The 16709-nt window shown below is 54.4% G+C and overlaps 2 protein-coding genes across 6 annotated transcripts; one reads left to right on the top strand and one right to left on the bottom strand.

Moving 5' to 3' along the window:
- Positions 1 to 181: 181 nt before the first annotated feature.
- Positions 182 to 16615, bottom strand: FAM131C (family with sequence similarity 131 member C). 4 transcript variants are annotated; one of them, XM_078379469.1, is made up of 7 exons: positions 16466 to 16615; positions 15527 to 15601; positions 3840 to 3949; positions 3441 to 3543; positions 2682 to 2864; positions 2081 to 2191; positions 182 to 1426 (listed from the first exon to the last, which is right to left on the bottom strand). In XM_078379469.1, the coding sequence occupies exons 2-7, from the start codon at positions 15552 to 15554 to the stop codon at positions 1143 to 1145; spliced, it is 819 nt and encodes a 272-aa protein (XP_078235595.1). In that variant the 5' UTR covers positions 15555 to 15601; positions 16466 to 16615; the 3' UTR covers positions 182 to 1142. The 4 variants fall into 4 exon arrangements, with proteins under 4 accessions (XP_078235595.1, XP_078235594.1, XP_020637710.3 ...); XM_078379468.1 differs by lacking the exons at positions 15527 to 15601; positions 16466 to 16615 and adding an exon at positions 5380 to 5589; XM_020782051.3 differs by lacking the exons at positions 15527 to 15601; positions 16466 to 16615 and adding an exon at positions 5021 to 5343.
- On the top strand, positions 6411 to 10481 carry LOC110073163 (uncharacterized). Of its 2 annotated transcripts, none has more exons than XM_020782052.3 (5): positions 6411 to 6547; positions 7430 to 7475; positions 8008 to 8067; positions 8221 to 8745; positions 9601 to 10481. In XM_020782052.3, the coding sequence occupies exons 1-5, from the start codon at positions 6537 to 6539 to the stop codon at positions 9820 to 9822; spliced, it is 864 nt and encodes a 287-aa protein (XP_020637711.3). In that variant the 5' UTR covers positions 6411 to 6536; the 3' UTR covers positions 9823 to 10481. The 2 variants fall into 2 exon arrangements, with proteins under 2 accessions (XP_020637711.3, XP_078235593.1); XM_078379467.1 differs by lacking the exon at positions 6411 to 6547 and adding an exon at positions 6552 to 6646.
- Positions 16616 to 16709: the final 94 nt, after the last annotated feature.

Raw genomic sequence — 16709 nt, 5'->3', positions numbered from 1 at the left:
CTTTGTCCACCTTCAAAGCCCGTTCCTTGGGGAGCTATCCCCCCTGCCCCAGGGGCCCGGACAATGGCCCCCCTGGGCTGAATGGGGCGACGCAGGAGGGGCTGGGCCCTTCAGATCAGGATCTGCCTTGTTTATTTATATATGAAATGTCCACCCCACCCATCTGGTGACGAGCCACGACTCTGCACGGCGTATCTTTTATTTACAAATATACACACGTGACAAGGAACCAAAGAGAGACAACAGCCTGTGAGCAGCAAACTGCCAACAAACATCAAGGGATCCTCTGGATTGTTAGTTAGCACACACATACACGCCTGGACAGTGGTCAGTGGATCTCTGCTCCAAGCAACCGGCCAGATAGGACAAGAGGAGGCCGGGCTCATCCCACCAAGCCAGGATTTGCAGCCTGATCATCATCAGCTGCTCCGATCCCTTCCCGGTCCTGCTCTGCTGACCTGAACCCTCTGCAGTCAGAATCTCTGGCAGGCGCGAGGAAGGCAGTGCTCCCAAGGCTGTGTCACCAGAGACAGCTTCCAAGCGGAGACGGTCACCCTCTCACACCCTCGCCCAGAGTGCAGAAGGAGCCACTTTGCCTGTGTGTCCGTGTTGATCCAAAAGCACAGAACAGGCACCAAAAGCCAGGAGAGGGGTCGGCCCAAACACCCCAGGGCTGATGGCCGCCTAAGGACCCTCGGGTTTTGCTTGCCATAAGCAGAGCGGGTGGGGTTGCCAAGGATGTTGCTTTGTGTGCGTGTTTGGCGAGGGGCTACAATGTTGGTTTTGGTTTTGCTTTTTTTAAAACTACGTCAGCCATGGGATGGAGAATGGTCGTCCAAAAAACAATAACCTCCATCTCTGTTTTTTTGCCCCCACCCCTCAAGGAGAAAATATTCTCAAAACAGTTCCCTTTCTGAGTTTCACTGAGAGGCAGCTGAGGCAAACAGGAGCCTCTCCCGTTCCTGTCTCTTCCTGGAACCTGTCTCCAAAGGGACTGCAGCCTTCTGAGAGAAAAGGCATCCTCTTCTCTTTTGGGGTGGGGGGGGGGGGAGAGGAGGCTGGAGCCCAGCTCACCGAGGGGGACAGCGGCCTCCTCTGGCCAGCCCGTCCCGTCCACCCACGGCCTCCAGTGCAGCCATCCTCTAGTTATAGAAGACGTCGTCCTCAGAGACGGAGCTGCTGTCCACGTATCGGAGGGAGGTGTTGCTGCGCCAAAGCCAGAGGGATCCAGGCATGCTCTCCTCTTCTTGCTGCTCCCCTCGGGCGGAAGGGGGCAGCTCCCCCCACCTGGGCCACACATGTCCATTTGGAACGGGGGACTCCTGGCCAGACGGGGAGAAGACCGGGAGGCTTTCTGTGACGTGAGGGCCCCCAGTGCCCTCTGAGCCCCAAAGGACGTTCCCCTGCAGGTAGATGCTTTCCAGGTCTAGAGGAAAAGGAGTGGCAGAGGTCAGAGTGCTGGACTAGGACTCTAAAGGCCTGAGTTTGAATCCCTCGGGTTTTCGGGTGATCTTGGGACCGCTACACACGCTCAGCCTGGTCGACTTCACTGTCATGAGGATAAACTGGGAAGCAGGAGAGCCACGTAAGCCACCTTGAGCTCATCGCTGAAAGGGCAGGGAATACACAGGGCAGCTGCGGTACCTGAATCAAATGAGGCTCAGAACTGGAAGCATTTGACTAGGAGGAAGAGTCGGGAAGCTTTCTTGAGTTACACTTGTGGGAACTTGAAGAGACATAAAATGGAGACAGAAAGGTCTCCCACCTTGAGGAGCTACCTTTCAACAGCAGGGGAGTGGATGGGGAAAAAAGGAGGAGGAAGAGCTGAAAGAAGAGCCGAGCCTGAACAGAGTAGTAAGGCAGAAAGGAGCCCAAATGCCCTCTGAAACCTAGAAGCTCCTTGGAGTGAGGCTGGTTTCCAGATGCGAAGGCTGTGGCCATCTGTGACCAAGGGGGGGGGGCTTCCACTTGCTCCCCTCCTGAGAGCACCCAACCCGCACACCCCATTTTGCCCAGGCCTTCAAGGGTTACAGAGAGCAGAGGAAGGGGACGGGGGTAAGCCGAAGGGGCAAGGACCTACCTTGCAGCTGGACCACCTCTTGGGTGGCCCCTCCGTAATCCATCTCTCTTTCCTCCAGCGAGGACCAGGCGCTCAGGGTGGCTTCCGTTATGGCAAACTGCTCGGCAACACCTGGGGGGGGGAGGAGGAAAGGGATAGCCAGAGGTGCTTTGGGCAAGGGAGGCAGCCGTGGCTGGTCGTCCTCTTAAGTCCCCACCGGGAGCCCTGAAGCTAGTAGGTCAGGCCTGAAAGGAGCTCCCTGCTCCAGCAGGAATGAGGCCTCCCATCCTTACCCAGGAGTGAATCATGGCTTTTGGGAGACAGATAAACATCCAGAGCAAACCTGTGCAGGTTTCATCTGATGTCAGCTCCACTGAGTTAAATGGGGATGAATGCAAGGTAACTGCAAGGGATGACTCAGGTGGGAGGCAAATGAAGCCCCCCCCACCTCAGCCCAGTGTAGCAAGGCCACGACTCCATGAGGTGTTTTTGGCTGGGAAAGAGGGGAACCATCCCTCTGTCCGGCATGCAACCTGGAAAGGAGGTGCAGTTTTAGGGGCTCCCTGCCCAGGCCCCAGGGGGCTCCCCCAGGGGGCCCCCGCCCCTTTCCGCCCTGGCTCACCTGCAGCGAACCGAGCCTCCTTCAGCTCATCCGTGAGATCAGCATAGAGCTCCTCGCCTGTCAGGGTAGGATCCCAGCCCGCCTGGGAGGCCCTCCAGCCCTTCCACTCGATGAGATGGGCCACGCGGCCCCGGGCCATGGCGGTGGGCTTGGTGATGTGGTCTTTGATGGTCTGGACGAGGCCTGGGGGAGGGGAGCGGCGGCAGAGACAGAGGAAGAGGAGGAACCGGGAGCCCAGGGGTGCAGGCTCTGAGGAGGCATGGAAAGGCTGGCGGGAGGGGGAAGGGAGGGCAGAAGAACCTGGCCACGGCTGTGCCAAAATAGGGCTGGAAGTTGCCATGGAAACAAACACACCGAGATCTGTTAATCTCCACAAGGTCTCATGGCTTCAGCAGCGCAGACAAACCGAAAGTAGGGAGGCTGCTTTGGGAACAGGCCAAGGCTTGGCTTGCAGACCACAATGCCTCAGGACACAACACACACACACACACCCCGCTGCATTCTCCCTTTCTCCAGCCCTCTTCTCCTCAGACTTCTTGGCCTGTTGCTTAGGAGCTGCCCCCTTCCTGCCTGTGCTCCAGAGAAAGCAAGGAGAGGCACCCGGCCGGCCATCGGACTTCAGCCGGCCCTTTTCCCCACTCGGTTCAACAGGTACTGTGTACCTGCAAGCTGGCAGGCCCTCCTCCAAGGGGTCCCAAGACCAGAGTCGCCCACGCTGGAAGCCACTGGCCTCCGGAGAGGACCGGTGTCGGTACCTACCCACCAGGGAGGACGTGGCCAGGGCCGTCACGTTGTAGCCCCCGGAGGAGAAGCCTGGGTTGGCCCTGGAGAGGAGGCCGCTGGAGGAGACCTGGCCATTCTTCTGTTGGAAGGAAGAAAAGGGGGTGGTGGGAAGGGCCCGGCTGCTGCCGTTTAGGAGATGATGTCTCTGTCCATGAAAGAGGTGTGTGGGGAGGTGGGGGGGGGGTGCTGCCTTCTTCACTCCAATCTGTCCTCAGTCTAAAGGAAGGGGCAATGACAGCTCTCGGGAGGGGGGGGCTCCCTCAGGGAGAACAATCTCTCCTACCCCAGTCACTCCTGTTTTCCAGCCCCCTTGGCCTGAAGCCCTCCCCAATCTCCACGGGAGGGGCCATCCCGAGGTCCCTTCAGCAACCTTACCTCTTTGCTCTTGTCCTTTTCTGGGGCGCTGGGGCTCTCCTGGGGGGCCACAAGGGGGCCCTCTGCCTGGGAGTGAACTGGCTGTTCCTTATGGCTGCTTGTGAAGAAATCTGCAAGAAAGCAGGCAGAACAAGTGACCACCAGGAGGCCCAAGGAAGACCACTAGGTGGCACTGCTGTGCCCGCCATCTCCTGCCCCTCTTAAAACCCAGGGTTGGTTCCTCCTCCCCCCCCTTTTTTTTTTTGTCCCAGGGAGTGGAGAGAGAAGCCTTTTGCTGCTCCAGGTGTTGGCAGGTGTTCCCATTAGGCTGCTCTCCATGTTGCTACCAGGTTCCCTCCTTTAGAGGAGGTAAGAGACTGCACTGACGCTGCCTTCTTGGCATCTTGCCAGCGCTTCCTCTGAAGGAGAGCTTCCCTCCCCTCCCCTCCCGGCTGCCCTGTTAGATCTCAAGCCACATGAAGGGCTGAAGAAAAGGCCTTCGTCGCCCAAAAGCTGGTGCTCGCAGGGGCCGGCTTCAAAAGGCATCCTGCTCTTTTGGGTTCCTACTTCCTCTGGCACCTGTGGAGCTCAGGCCAAAAACACATCCTAACCGAAGAGATGAGAGGGCCACCAAGGATGTGCAGAGTGCAAAGGATTTATTGCAAACCATGCTAAGTCCTAAAACCCACCAAAGGCCTGAGGTGTAGAACAGAATCCCACCCATGCCTGGCAAAAGGACGAAAGAGAGGTCAGGCGCCAGGCACCCCAGTCCCGTTGCAGGTCAGGGACCGCTGGTGGGACTAGATGCTCCCCCCCCCGCGCGCGCCCCACATTAGCCAGGCAGGTGCCGCCTCTAAGAGATAGACAGTGCTTGCACATGGAGGTTTATCTTAGCCACCATCAGCAACCAGTCGCCCTGACGGGAAATCTGACCTTAGCCAGCCGTCGGGAGGCCGACCAGCTAACTTTCCTGCGCCCTGACCTCTGCCCGGCCGGGGTCCAAAGGGGGGGGGGTCCCTCCCGGCCCCAACTGTCCACGAGACGCCCCCCCCTCCGCCGCCGCTTTCATTCACGGGCGAGGGGCGGCCGGAGCGGTCCCGCCGAGGGAGGCAGCGTGGCAGGGAAGAGGGGGTGGCCCCAGGCAGGACCGCCGTTCCCGATCCCTCCTGAGGGTGGGGGGTGGGCAGCTGGGGGAGGCTCACCTCTGGTCACGCACAAGCCCATGGTGGGCGCGGGAGGCGGAGGAGACGCCGCGGCCGGTCCTGCCCAGCCCAGCCCTGTCCGCCCCGCCCGGCAACACGAGACCCGGCGGCGGCTCCGGCTCGCCCCGACGGTGGCCTTGCAGCCCCGCGGCTCGGGCGTCAGGGGCGCGCTCTCCTGCTCGGGGGGGGGGGGCGCGGAGCCCAAAGGAAGCCGCCGGCGAGCGCACGCCTCCCACCTGCCCGCGGCTCGAGTCCCGCTGGTGCCGGGAGGGGCGGGCGAGGCGCAGGCAAAGCACGCCGGCCGGCTGGCCGGCCTCCCTCCCTCCTTTCGTGGCCCCGAGGGGGCTTTCCTTGCTCACCTGCCGCGAAGCCCCCGGGCCAGCCCGGCCCCGGCCGGCGAGAAGCGCGCTCCGTCGAGGACTGGCAGCCCATGGCCAGCAGGGGGCGCCCCGGGGCCGGCTAAGGCGGCATCTCCGGGGCAGAGGCAGGCAGGCAGGCGCCCCGGGGGCCGGGGGGGCTCTCCTGCACACACACAAACACGCCGGTGGTGCTTTGGAGCCGGAAGAGGAGGCTGCCGCTGTCCCGGGGGGGCAACTATGTCCCCCCCCGCTCCTCCCCCTTTTTGGGGAGGCTCTTTTGTGCCCCCCACCCCCACCCTCCAGGAAGAGAAAAAATGCGGAAGGGAAAGGCTGGGCCAGGACCCGACAGGGCACAAAAAAAAGCTCCCACAGCAGCGGGGCTTCCCGGAGATAAGCCAGGTCGCCGTGATGCTCAGAGTGGTCGCGTAGACCAGATTTTTTTGGGGGGGAGGGGAATACAAATCAAATCAAATCAAATCAATCAATAAAAATGCTGAAAAGCAAATGCACGCGGGAGGCCGCCCCTCTCCCCCCCCCCCATGGAAACCAGATTGTTGCAAACTTGCTCCTTAGTTAGCTGCGTTCGTGTATTTATTAAAGAAAAAGGGATTGGAATTGGAAAGCTGTCGCCTGGTTCACAGACCGGGCAGAGAACCTCCAAGGAATGTTGAAAGGGAAAAGGATTTACAATCTGGGACTTGTCATAAAAACAAGCAGCCACGAGATTCCAGATTTCGAAGGCGAGGCTTCCTAATTGCTTTAAAAACAATAGACACGCCGGCCAATCAGCGCTCCCTTTTCCGTCCAGGCCCCGGATCGAGCCCCGCCTCCGCCCTCACCTCCCCCCCCCCACTACGCGCCAGGAAAGGCAACTCCGCCTTTCTTTTCCTCTCTAGGATTACTTAAAAGACGTGTTCTTCTGCCGTCGCGCCGCTCTAGGAATCTTCTCCCGCGTCGAGACCACTTTAATGTTTTGTACCTCCCCCTCCAGCGTCCCGGTAGCCTCTCGGCGCAATCGCGTGCTTTTCGAATTGACCAATCGGAGAAGAAGGGCGGAGCAGCCCACCAATCACGAGCGCTGGCGCAGGAGGTCGATGGTTTAAATGGAAGCCTAGATGGACGCGTGGAGAGAAGAGTCAATGGGCTAGAGCGTCAAAATGTCCAAAGAGTAAGTAGGGTTTGGGCAGGTCAACTTCCGTAGCAGGACGGAGCAAAATTAGTGGCGGAGGACAGGAGAAAATCCGTGGTTTTTAGAAGCCTGCTTCAGGTTGGCAGATAAGAAGGCTCTCCCGCCTCACTCCATGCAAAACGTGGAGACTTTTGGGTGGCGGGAAAAGTAAATGCTAAGTTCAACTTAACATTAAGTTCGACTTCAACTTCCTAATGTGGTTTTTAAAAACCTGCCCCGCCGTAAATGCAGTAGCTATGAAAGTTATTATTCTGGCCTTTTAGGTTGCTGTTGTAACATTCTAGCACAAGAGTTTGCTACATTTTCTGTTGCCTGTTTTTTTAAATACTGTATTATCTGTTGTGGCTTTATTGCCATGGTGTTCGTTGAAAGCTGGACTGAGCAAAGTGTCTCCTAAATCAGCAAATAAATAATTTAATTTAATTTGTAAAGAGTACTTTGTGTAAAGCCCCACAATTTGCAGGTTTGTAGAGCTGCTTCTGTTACACACTTTGTAAGCATTACCTTTTCAGAAATGTCAGGCTGTTTTTGCATTTGTTGTTACCCTGTTTCCCCCCAAATAAGACCTAGCCTGAAAATAAGCCCTAGTAGAATTTTTCAATATGCTTACCCTGTCTTATTTTCAGGGAAACACAGTAATAGCCAATTTAAAATGCCAAGAATATATGTAATGGATTAAAAATCGCAGCTGTGATGCACAGCAGATAAGAAACAAAGGAAAACCACAGCTTTATTTTCTTACAAAGCATTTTTAACAAGTGGTGGTAGTCTATGTTTCTGCTAGAGCAAGAGGTGGCAATTTCCTCTGGATGAAAAATCTGCTTTTTTCTTAGGCCTTTTGGCTGTCTTTCTTTTTTCCAGGTGTGAAGATAATGTTTCTGGAACTGAATGCACAGAAGATAATACAGTGAGTATCTGTCTTGTAAGCTTGCTGGTGTGGCTCTGGGTTCCTCTGGAAGGAAGGGCCTGTTCTTTTCTCAGGCACTCTTTATCTGTGTAATTATCTCTTGCAGTGCTTTCTTTGGAGCCCAGCTGCATCCTTTTATGGGGAAAAGAGCCCCACCCATACACACACACACGCTGTAGTCCCTCAACATGCTGCTTCCTTCCGATTCACCTTTTCTTTTCTCTTTGTCTCCCCTATCTCTCTTGGTGGCTGGACAGACTTCTAGACAGAGCCCTGCATGGCAGCCACCCACCCTTCCCTTTTCTGAGAATGCTCTGAGAAGCCCCCCAAGGGAGGCTTCCAAATAAAAGGGATGTTGCAGAAGCCTGGTGCTTGGCGGCCCTGCAGCAGCCTCTGGCTTTCCTCAGTCTCTCCAGAGGCAGCAGGGGCGGAGTCTCCTTTTGCAAGGGGCCTGGGAATGCTGGGAGGGAAGCGCCACTGGCGGGAGACTTTGCTTCCATGCCTTGTTGTTCATTTCCCATTTCCTTCCTAGACAACGTTGCAGAAACAGCTTCAGGATGACTTTGCCCAAATGGAAAGTGTTCAGTTGAAGGTAAGACATTTATGGGGGAAGCGGGCAGAAGAAAGAGACAGTTCTAGTTTTCAGGGCAAGGAAGAGACTTTGAAGATAAATCCTTGTAAACCACATCATGCCGTGCTGGTTTGAGCTTGCCCAGAAACATTTCACTTGTTTTTGTCAAACCAGGTGAAGGCTCTGAGTGAGGACTGGCTGGAGACCCACCAACGCCTGAAAGCAGAGGAGGCAAAAGTGACGGAGCTGGAGGCACAGATCGAGGGCCTGAACCTCAGACACGAAGAGACCAAGGCGGCCCTGCAAGCAGACATTTTGCGGGCCCTGGCTCAAGTCAAGGAGAAGGAAGACCTTGCGGAGAAGCTCCGGGCCAAGGTGGCCGTGCTGGAGCGGAAGGTGGAAGCGGCCTGCCAGGAGGCAGCTAAAAGCGCTGCCCGGCTGGAAAAAGGCGCCTATGAGGCGAGGCTGGCTCTCGAGGCCACCCTGGCCGAGCTGACTAGGCAGAAACACATGGCGCTAGAGGCCACCGTGGAGAAGCATTGGGGCGAGGTGGCTCCTCATAGCCAGGATGTGGTGGATCTGGAGGAGAATGAAGGGGGAGGAGCAGAAGCCCCCGGGAAGGATGACAGTCGGGTGCTCCTGCGGAAGGACGCCGTTGATGCTGGCCTGGGCGACGCTCCTCCTCCACCTCCACAAGAGGCGAGTTCTGTGTGTGTTTGGGGAGGAGCCAGGATGTGAAGTAGCTGATGGGAGTTCTGTATTGCAGGACAGTCTGGGGGTCAAGAGAAAAGGGGGGGGGGAGATGCTCCTGTTCCTGCAGACGGTCACAGCTTGGAGAGAGTTGCTTATGGCTTCCCTTCAGCCCTCCAGTCATTGGTCCTGGAGTGCTCCTTCTGGGGAAAAAAGTCCTGGAAGGAATTGTCCTTTTTAAGAAGCAGGCTAGTTTTCAGGATCCCAAAGGCCTTGCTTTAAAGTGTACTGGACCACGAGAGAGATGCCTCTAGATGGATGAGCGGTGAAAGGGTTCACCTGCTGAGGTCCGCATGCTTTCCTTTGGCCAGCGCTTCAGGCTCTGCTGCCACTGGGGCTCATGAGACGCTGACCACCCATGACTGGGCTGCTTCTCCCCGACTCCTTTAAAGCTACATCATCTTTCTCATGCAGGGACCAAAGTCTGCCTGAGTGGGGCTGAGTGCCCTCCTTCTTCCCCAGGCCTGTATGAAACCCTATTCCATTTCTCCACTGGGAGTTTAACTTCTCACTTCCTGTGCATGATTTCTGAGCACCAGCTCTGTGTGAATGGGGATACATCTCTCACTTCCTAGGCTGGGATCACTCTCGGATTGGGTCAAGAGGCACCATCTGTGGGGAAACGACACCTGGGGCAGGCATGGCAGAAAGGATAGAAGGGTCACGGGTGCAAGGGCTGAGCTCTTCTTGCCGAAATTGTCGGCTGTGGGGTGTGTGCGCTGGTGCCAGCTGAGTTTCCAGCTTCAGCTGAAAGCCTTTCTGACTTCTAATGGAAGTCTGTCTCTTTCTCTCTCCCTCCTGCAGGCAAATCGAGGGATCTTCAGACCAGCCGCTTCATCTGAATTCAATGACTGTCTTTTCTTCCAACTCCTCTTCAGTTTTTCTGCATTTGTGCACCATAATCTGGCAGTGGGAGAATCTGCAGCAGAAGAGTTAAAATACAAACCTCCAGTGATCCCAGAAGGGCCCTTATTGGGTTTGAGAAGGCAGGGCCAGCCAGGTTTGGAAACAAGGCACTCTGGATAGATTAGCAGAGGTCACTTTGTCAAAATGACTGGAATCTGGAGCAGATAGTCAACAGATCCAGCATCCCGTTGGGAACACCTTCTGGCCGCCAAGCGATCAACACGAGTGGTAATCTGGGGTTGCTTCTGCATGTCTCCACTCAGCTGCGGGCATGTTGACCTTGTGAGGTCAAAGGGAAATCCTGAGGTTTTCTACAACTAGTTCTTCAAAATCAGGATCTAACTTCGGCCCAGATTCAGAAGCTTCTTCCACCACAAAGTTCTCTGAAGCAATCAGAGAAGCAGCTGACAATTGCTGGGCTGTTTTACACTTTGACAAACTCCTGGCAATAGACTTCTGCGCCAGCCTTTCCCTTTTGGAGACTGGATGAGCGCTCGTCAGCTAAAGAGGCTTTGTGTCAGACAGTATTTCTTCCGCTGAGCATGATTTGGATTCTTGCCTGCTTCCGTGAAAGTGTGCCATGGCAGGGCTTGACACCCTCCTGGCGCCATGTTGTTTTCTAGACAATCTCTGGTTGTGAGATAGGCCACCTTTTCTACTCCATGCTGTTGATAAGCCTGTTTCCCAAACCATATAAGTGCTATAGTGGTTATGCGGTCTCTCAAACTGCTGTGGACACTTTAGCTATGTTAGATGTTTAATAAATAGATGGTACTGTTGCTGAATCATTTCTTGCTTCAGAGAGCTGGAATGTGGATGAAAATCTGGGCCACTTCTGGGCAGGGTGGAAGTTGGACCTGGTCTCCAGGTAGCCAGGCAGGGAAATCCCCAGCCACCGCAATGTTCACCTTGCTTGCAGGCATTACAAAATCTAGGCACTGTTCAGTTAATTATCAACACTGTTTCCACAAATGGCCACATAAATTCATTTGATGCCTTTTGAAGCTCTGAAGTGGTTGTTTGCATTTCATTCTACTTGGCCCAACTGGTATTATTTAAGTTCTCTGCATGACTGTGGGTGGGAGAGACAGTGTGGTATAATGGATAGAGTGGCAGACTAGGGCTCAGAAGGATTGTGTTCAAATCCTTACCTGGGAACTGACTTGGAAGTGGTGGTCATGGTAAACTTCTCCTGGAACCACTTTTGTTCCTGGAAAAGAAACTGTAGCATTGCCATAAAATTAATAGCACAAAACATCTCGCCTGTGGGGTCTCTGTTTCCCCTGCTGGTACCTTGTCCTGCCTAGTAAAGGGGTCTGCCTCCCCTCCCCAATCACATCATGGTCACACATAGGCCGAGGAGGGCTCTGCCACTGGGGCTCTTCTGGTGCTGTGTTCTCTGTGGAGAGGATGGCTGGGCAGAAGTCTCTGCTGTGTGTCAACATCCATTCTGCATAGTTGGAGCTGGAGAGAGATGCAGGTCTCTCCTTAGCAAGAGGTGTCATTGCAGCAGAACCTCTGGTTTATTGTTTTTGACAGAAAGGCGGTATTTGGCCAAAGCTATTTTAGATGGTCCTCAGGTTGCTGTTTGGTTGGTAAGCAAATCAGACATGTGCCCTGCAGAGCCACAAAACCGAGCAACCACTATCCTACTTGGTAGGGAGGCTGTGTGGGAAAACACGAGTGCTCCCGGCAGCTGTATAGCTGTTGAGAGGTCTAAAGACACACGTGTAGTTGTCTGACCTTGCCAGCAGAGGGAGGTGTCGTACTGGATAAGAAAAAAAGCAAGCTTTCAGAGTCATTCTATACTCTTTCACATAATGGCGAAGAGTTCTGAGGAACCAGAAAGTTTGCTTTTTTGTTTTATCAGTCCAATAAAAACATTACTTACCTGTGCTTTTAACTTTTGCTTATGGGTTATGTGACTAAGTTTCTTTATTACACAAGTATGAATGTTTTTACAAGAGGTTTCTCCCCTCTTGCATGAGAAGAAGTGTGTTGCTTGTTCACAGGAGCTGGTGTTTGGAAAGCCTTATGTTGGAATGGGGGCTCACGTCTGAGGGGGGGGCAGGCGGTGAGCTAGGACTTCCTGTGTTTTGAGACTCAGCCTTAAAGGGAGGGCTGTTCAAATGAGATTCCCAGATAGAACAGAAGGGAGCAATTGGTGTGGAGCGTGGCCTTGCCTGCAAAGAAGAAAGGAATCTGGTGCTGAGATGACTGACTTTCTGCTTAGTTCTTGACAGCTGTGAGTTCTTGTAACTCTTCAGTGAGAAAATTGAGTGCACTCTGTGCAGGCTTCGTAGTCTTTGTTTTATGATCCTTGTTCCCTCCTCAAAAATGCAGGATCTCCATTTGTGGGTTTCTGAAGGGTTGTTAAAGAAGCAGGACCCTGGACTCCCAGTCTCATCCCTCCCTATTCCTTCTCTAGGGTTTCCACTTTGCTATAGACAGGACCGGATGCTGTACAGGTTGGACGCCTGCCTGTAATAGCAGGCTGAGAGGTGCCTTGCTCTGTGGGGCACAGACGGCAGCCAAACTGTTAAGGGCGAGGAACCCTTTTCCCACTCAGCAAGAGGAAAGGACAGACACGAGTGCCTCTGAAGAGGCCACGGGTGTTCTGTTTCTTCAGGAATTAATCATTCATGCCTCCCTCCAATTGAGGCCATGTTGCCTTAAGGGGATGATGGCACAACTGCCCTGCTGTGTGTCATCAGAGAACAATGTGGCTGCCCTGTGTCAGAACCTGCCGACCAGCATCTCGTTATGCCTCACCCTGATGGATTACAGAATAATATCCTTCTAAGGAGCTGCTGAACCACCTTCTTTGCCACAGAATGAGCTTGGCAGCTCCACCTGATGAGGAATCTTGAACCATAACCCCCAGGCCTCCTCTTTCCCGCCTGGTAGCACCCACTGCTTCAGGAGCACCAGACACGCCTTTCACGACATCCACCTAGATAGAGGCCCCATTTCTTAGCCTTCTCTTCCCTTGTTCTTAAAAATGCAGCAAAGGAAGATCAGTGGCCTACACCCGTCGTGGGAGTCTCTTCCATGAGGGGCGATTCCAGACCAGATCTTACAACAGCCCAAATTAGCCCATGGTGGTGCCTCTTGTGTCGGTTTGTTTGCCACTGGTGAGGAGCACCACAGACGCATCCATACATGTACCTCGACATGGCACCTGGTCACCCGCCCAAGTAACCCAAACAGGACGGCTCTAGTTAGCCACCTGTGCTGGGATTCTCAAGGCCTGCCTGGAGGCTGGATGGATGGCACACAGCAGCCCAAGCCCTTGGCATCCTTGGGGCCTCTTGGGGAATTGCAAGGGGGAGAGAGAGGGGATGAGGGCACACAGGAGGGACCCCGGCACAGCTGTATGCCCTCCACTTTGTGTGCAGAAGTTGGCGCATGGTTCAGCCCATCCGGTTCAATTCACAAGATTCCTTGGCAAAGCTGGGAAAGGCTTCTGCCTGAAATGCTGCTGATCAGTGCCAACAGAACTGGGCTTTTTAAATATATCCTTCTAAGGAGCTGCTGAACCATCAAAGGCTTATATATATATGTATATGTTGCTGCTGCCCATCATCTCTGTTGTTAGTCTGAGCCACTTGTGTGAGAGGAAGAGGTGCCTCGGTCTCTTTGTGTTCTCATGGTAGCAAAGGATCTGGGGCTACCCCATGTGCCAATGTGGCGGTTCAGCTGAGCAGTGCGTCTCAGAAGCTGGCAAAGACACACACCACTGGGAGAGAACTGGCTTAAGGTTTGGCACTCTCTCTGATTGACACGGATGCAGGCACATGCCACCTTCCAGGACTGCAACTCCCATCAGGCTTAGCCGAAAGAGCCAAAGGGGCAGGGATTGCAGGAGTTGCAGACCAAGAGTTTCGGGAGAGGAATGGGTGCCCCGCTTGACGGAAAGTGATGCCTTGGTGGCAGCAGGAGGTGGTCCTCCCTCTCCTCTGCCTGACAGGTCCTGGTTTATTCTCCTCTAAGCTGCTTTGCCTTTGGCCAGTGCTAGTTTTGGGCCCAGCAAAGAGGAAAGAGGCTGGAGACGGAGACGGGGCTGATGAAGCCACTGGCCGCGCTGTCTTGAACCAGGCAAAACTGCTACCACTTCACCACGGCTCCTGCCTGCCCTGTGTGGAGCCCTGCAGACTTCATTGTTTCAGGGGCATTGGGGGTGGGGTGGGGGGGGAAGGCATCAGGAGCAGCGGCAGCTCCACTGCCATTTATAAGGGTGCCGCCCTCTGGGTGTGTGTCAGACAGTGAAAGAGACAAAGAAAGAACTCTTGAGATCTTGATTTCTGCCTGGAATTGAATACAGTCCAATTGCCCCCAGTCAAAGTGCCACCGTTGCCAGGGTGCCCATTCTGTGGAGCAGACGGTGATGCCCTGGCATAGCACTCCCTCCCCCACCAGAGTGTCAGGGATCTTGGCCAGCTGCCAGAGTCCCGGTTGGCAGAGCCAGCAGCAAAATTCCACCACCCCAGGAAGCATCAGGGAGCAGTTGTGTGTCTGTGGAAAAGCCATCATTCTTTTACAATCTCTCTCCAACACTTCCCCAGCCTCTGTGACACCCTCTTGGCCTCCCACTCCCTTTTCCAGATGTGGAGGTGATGAAAAGCAAACTGGTTTTTGAAAGTAAGGGGTGCCCAATCTAACATCTGTCAGCACATGGGGGGGGGGTGGCCAGGGGGAAATGCCACCTTTTAAGAGAAGGGGGGAAACCTGTTGGATGTGCCCACTGGCTTTGGTGTCCCTCCCAGGTCATGCCACTTCTTTAGCTCTCAGCCGGCATATTTACGCCCATGCACGGCAGGAGTGTGTGTGTGAGAGAGCTTTTCAATTGCTAGGCAGAAACTCTCCAAAATGTACTTAAAAGAGTGTAGGGAGCTGCCTTGTACTGGCTCAGCTTCTCAGTCCATCACCGCCTAGGACTGGCAGCAGGCACGGCTCACTGGGGCTGCAGGTGGGCTTATTTCCAATGGCAACAGGTAGGGTCTCATGATGAGGTGGTGGTAGACTCTCTCCTTTGGTGGAAGCTTTTAAACAGAGGTTGGGTGGCCTTCTGCTGGGAGTCAGCTTAGTTACTGTCTAACCCCTGCCTTGCCATGGGGTTAGACTAGATGAGCCTTAGGGTTGCTTCTAGCTGCTCAATTCTGGGATGCATAAGTGGCATAACCTTGCCACAAATATCCTCACCGGGAAGATGGGCAGATGAACTTGAAGGCCTCTGGTTCACATGTGGAGGGGGAAAGGAAACCCATTTCCTCCGAATGCACCCACTCTGCTACTTCTTTTTAAGACAGGAAGAGAACATCCACCTTATTCCCCCCCCCAAACTCACATTTTGTTCAATGTGCAGAGTTTTAGGGAGCCACTTATGCCTTGGCAAGGCAGGGGTTAGACAGTAACTAAACTGACTCCCAGCAGAAGGCCACCCAACCTCTGTTTAAAAGCTTCCACCAAAGGAGAGAGTCTACCACCACCTCATAATGAGACCCTACTTTCAAACAGATTGATTCCAGTTTTCTCTTTGGCCATCATATCACTGAAGCCGTCATCCCAGCTACAAATGTATGGAAGCAGTTAAGCGGAATGAACTGATCTGGACAACACAGCACAGCCCCAATGAATCCTATTTAAATTTCATCGTTCTGTGGCTTCTCTCAGAACTTAACGTCTGAGTCAGAAACCAGAAATGAAAAGGAGGGGTTATTTTCAGAGCTAACAAAGGGTGTGCACCTCCTCCTCCCTCCTGGAAAAAGAATACAGTAAGTCCCCCACACACAAAGACATTTAAAAAAAATCTTGTTGCCCCCACCTGATGCCTCCGATTCTTCCAGCACCATTGGAGCAGCTGCCGCGAGTATCAATTTCTTACACAGGATTGCATCACCTAACAGAAAGAAGGAGGGCTCATTAAAAAAAAACGGAGAGGAAAAACTCCAGAGAGGACAATAAAATATCAAATGAGCTTTATTTATGGTCCAATATATATATATATATGCATCCTTTGCAACAGGCTGCCTGTTTTACAAGGCCCCTAACAGGCAGCTGGGGCTGACGGAGGAATGAAAAACGAGGTGTGGGTTTCCTCCGTCACCCCCAGATCCTGCTGTGGGCTTCTAAGTAGTCATCCTGCTGCGATTTCTGGGGGGCCAGATGCCCTGGCCTTGCCGGTGGGGACCCCTGAAGAGGGACATCTGTTCAGTTCCCTGTGTCTCTTCCTTGGCCGGTCCTACGACATTCAGGAAACAACCCGTTCTTACCCTCGGGGTTACAACACCAGCCCGCTTGTTTATGCGTTTATTAATCGACCACTCTCTCGGCGGTGTTGGCGTCCGCTTTGGAGGAAGAGGAGGAGGCCGGGCTCTCGGGTCTCCCTGGCCCTGGGACACCCGGCGTCGCCCGCCTTTTGTGAGGCCAGGAGGCCCATCTTAACCCTGAGTGAGAAATGCCCCTTGTAACCAAGCCATGGAAAGAAGTCTGCTGTTGCCAGGGAGGAGGAAGTGCAGCGGCCACTTTTGCTTCCTTCTCACCTCCTCCTCCTTCTCCTCCTGTTAAGACAGAGAACAAAAGAAGATCCAGGGAGGGAAGGTGGCCCTGCCTTGAGTCAGCCGGGGTGAGGTGGAGGCCAGGGGGGGGCGGCTGGCCTACGGGGAACCCCACCAGACCCCCCACACACACCCTGTTGGCTTCTATGAATCGCCCTGGGACCCATGGGTGCTCTTGGACCAACCTGGGTCTCTGCCTGGCCTACCTTGCAGGGCTGTTGTGAAGGTTCCTCCCCGGCTGGGGAGGAGAGCCAGGGGCGCCGCCTAGAGGAAAAGACCTAGGTTAGGGCAAGGAGCGCCCCCGAGGAAGGACAAAGGGGGCCGCGTTTTCCCTTCCTCGTGGGAAGTTTCCGGGAGGGAGGGGGGAAGGAAGGAGAAGGGGGCGGAGCTAAGGGACAGGAGAAAAGGCGGGAAGGGGAAAAAAAGAACACCCGCTATTGCGCATGCGAG

Source organism: Pogona vitticeps, chromosome 7 (assembly GCF_051106095.1).
Source record: "Pogona vitticeps strain Pit_001003342236 chromosome 7, PviZW2.1, whole genome shotgun sequence".
NCBI classification, from domain to species: domain Eukaryota; kingdom Metazoa; phylum Chordata; class Lepidosauria; order Squamata; family Agamidae; genus Pogona; species Pogona vitticeps.
The sequence above is the reverse complement of the archived record's forward strand: the minus strand, read 5'-3'. Positions and strand labels throughout refer to the sequence as shown.

What these genes read in the sequence shown, in the direction of transcription:
- FAM131C (XM_078379468.1), bottom strand. Translation starts at nt 5,452, where the DNA reads ATGGGCTGCCAGTCCTCGACGGAGCGCGCTTCTCGCCGGCCGGGGCCG. An exon ending in AAAAGGACAAGAGCAAAGAG is followed by an intron (nt 3,544 to 3,839) that starts GTAAGGTTGCTG and finishes TCCTTCCAACAG; the next exon opens with AAGAATGGCCAGGTCTCCTC. An exon ending in GGAGGCTCGGTTCGCTGCAG is followed by an intron (nt 2,192 to 2,681) that starts GTGAGCCAGGGC and finishes TCCCCCCCCCAG; the next exon opens with GTGTTGCCGAGCAGTTTGCC.
- LOC110073163 (XM_020782052.3), top strand. An exon ending in TGGAAAGTGTTCAGTTGAAG is followed by an intron (nt 8,068 to 8,220) that starts GTAAGACATTTA and finishes TTGTCAAACCAG; the next exon opens with GTGAAGGCTCTGAGTGAGGA. An exon ending in CTCCTCCACCTCCACAAGAG is followed by an intron (nt 8,746 to 9,600) that starts GCGAGTTCTGTG and finishes TCCCTCCTGCAG; the next exon opens with GCAAATCGAGGGATCTTCAG.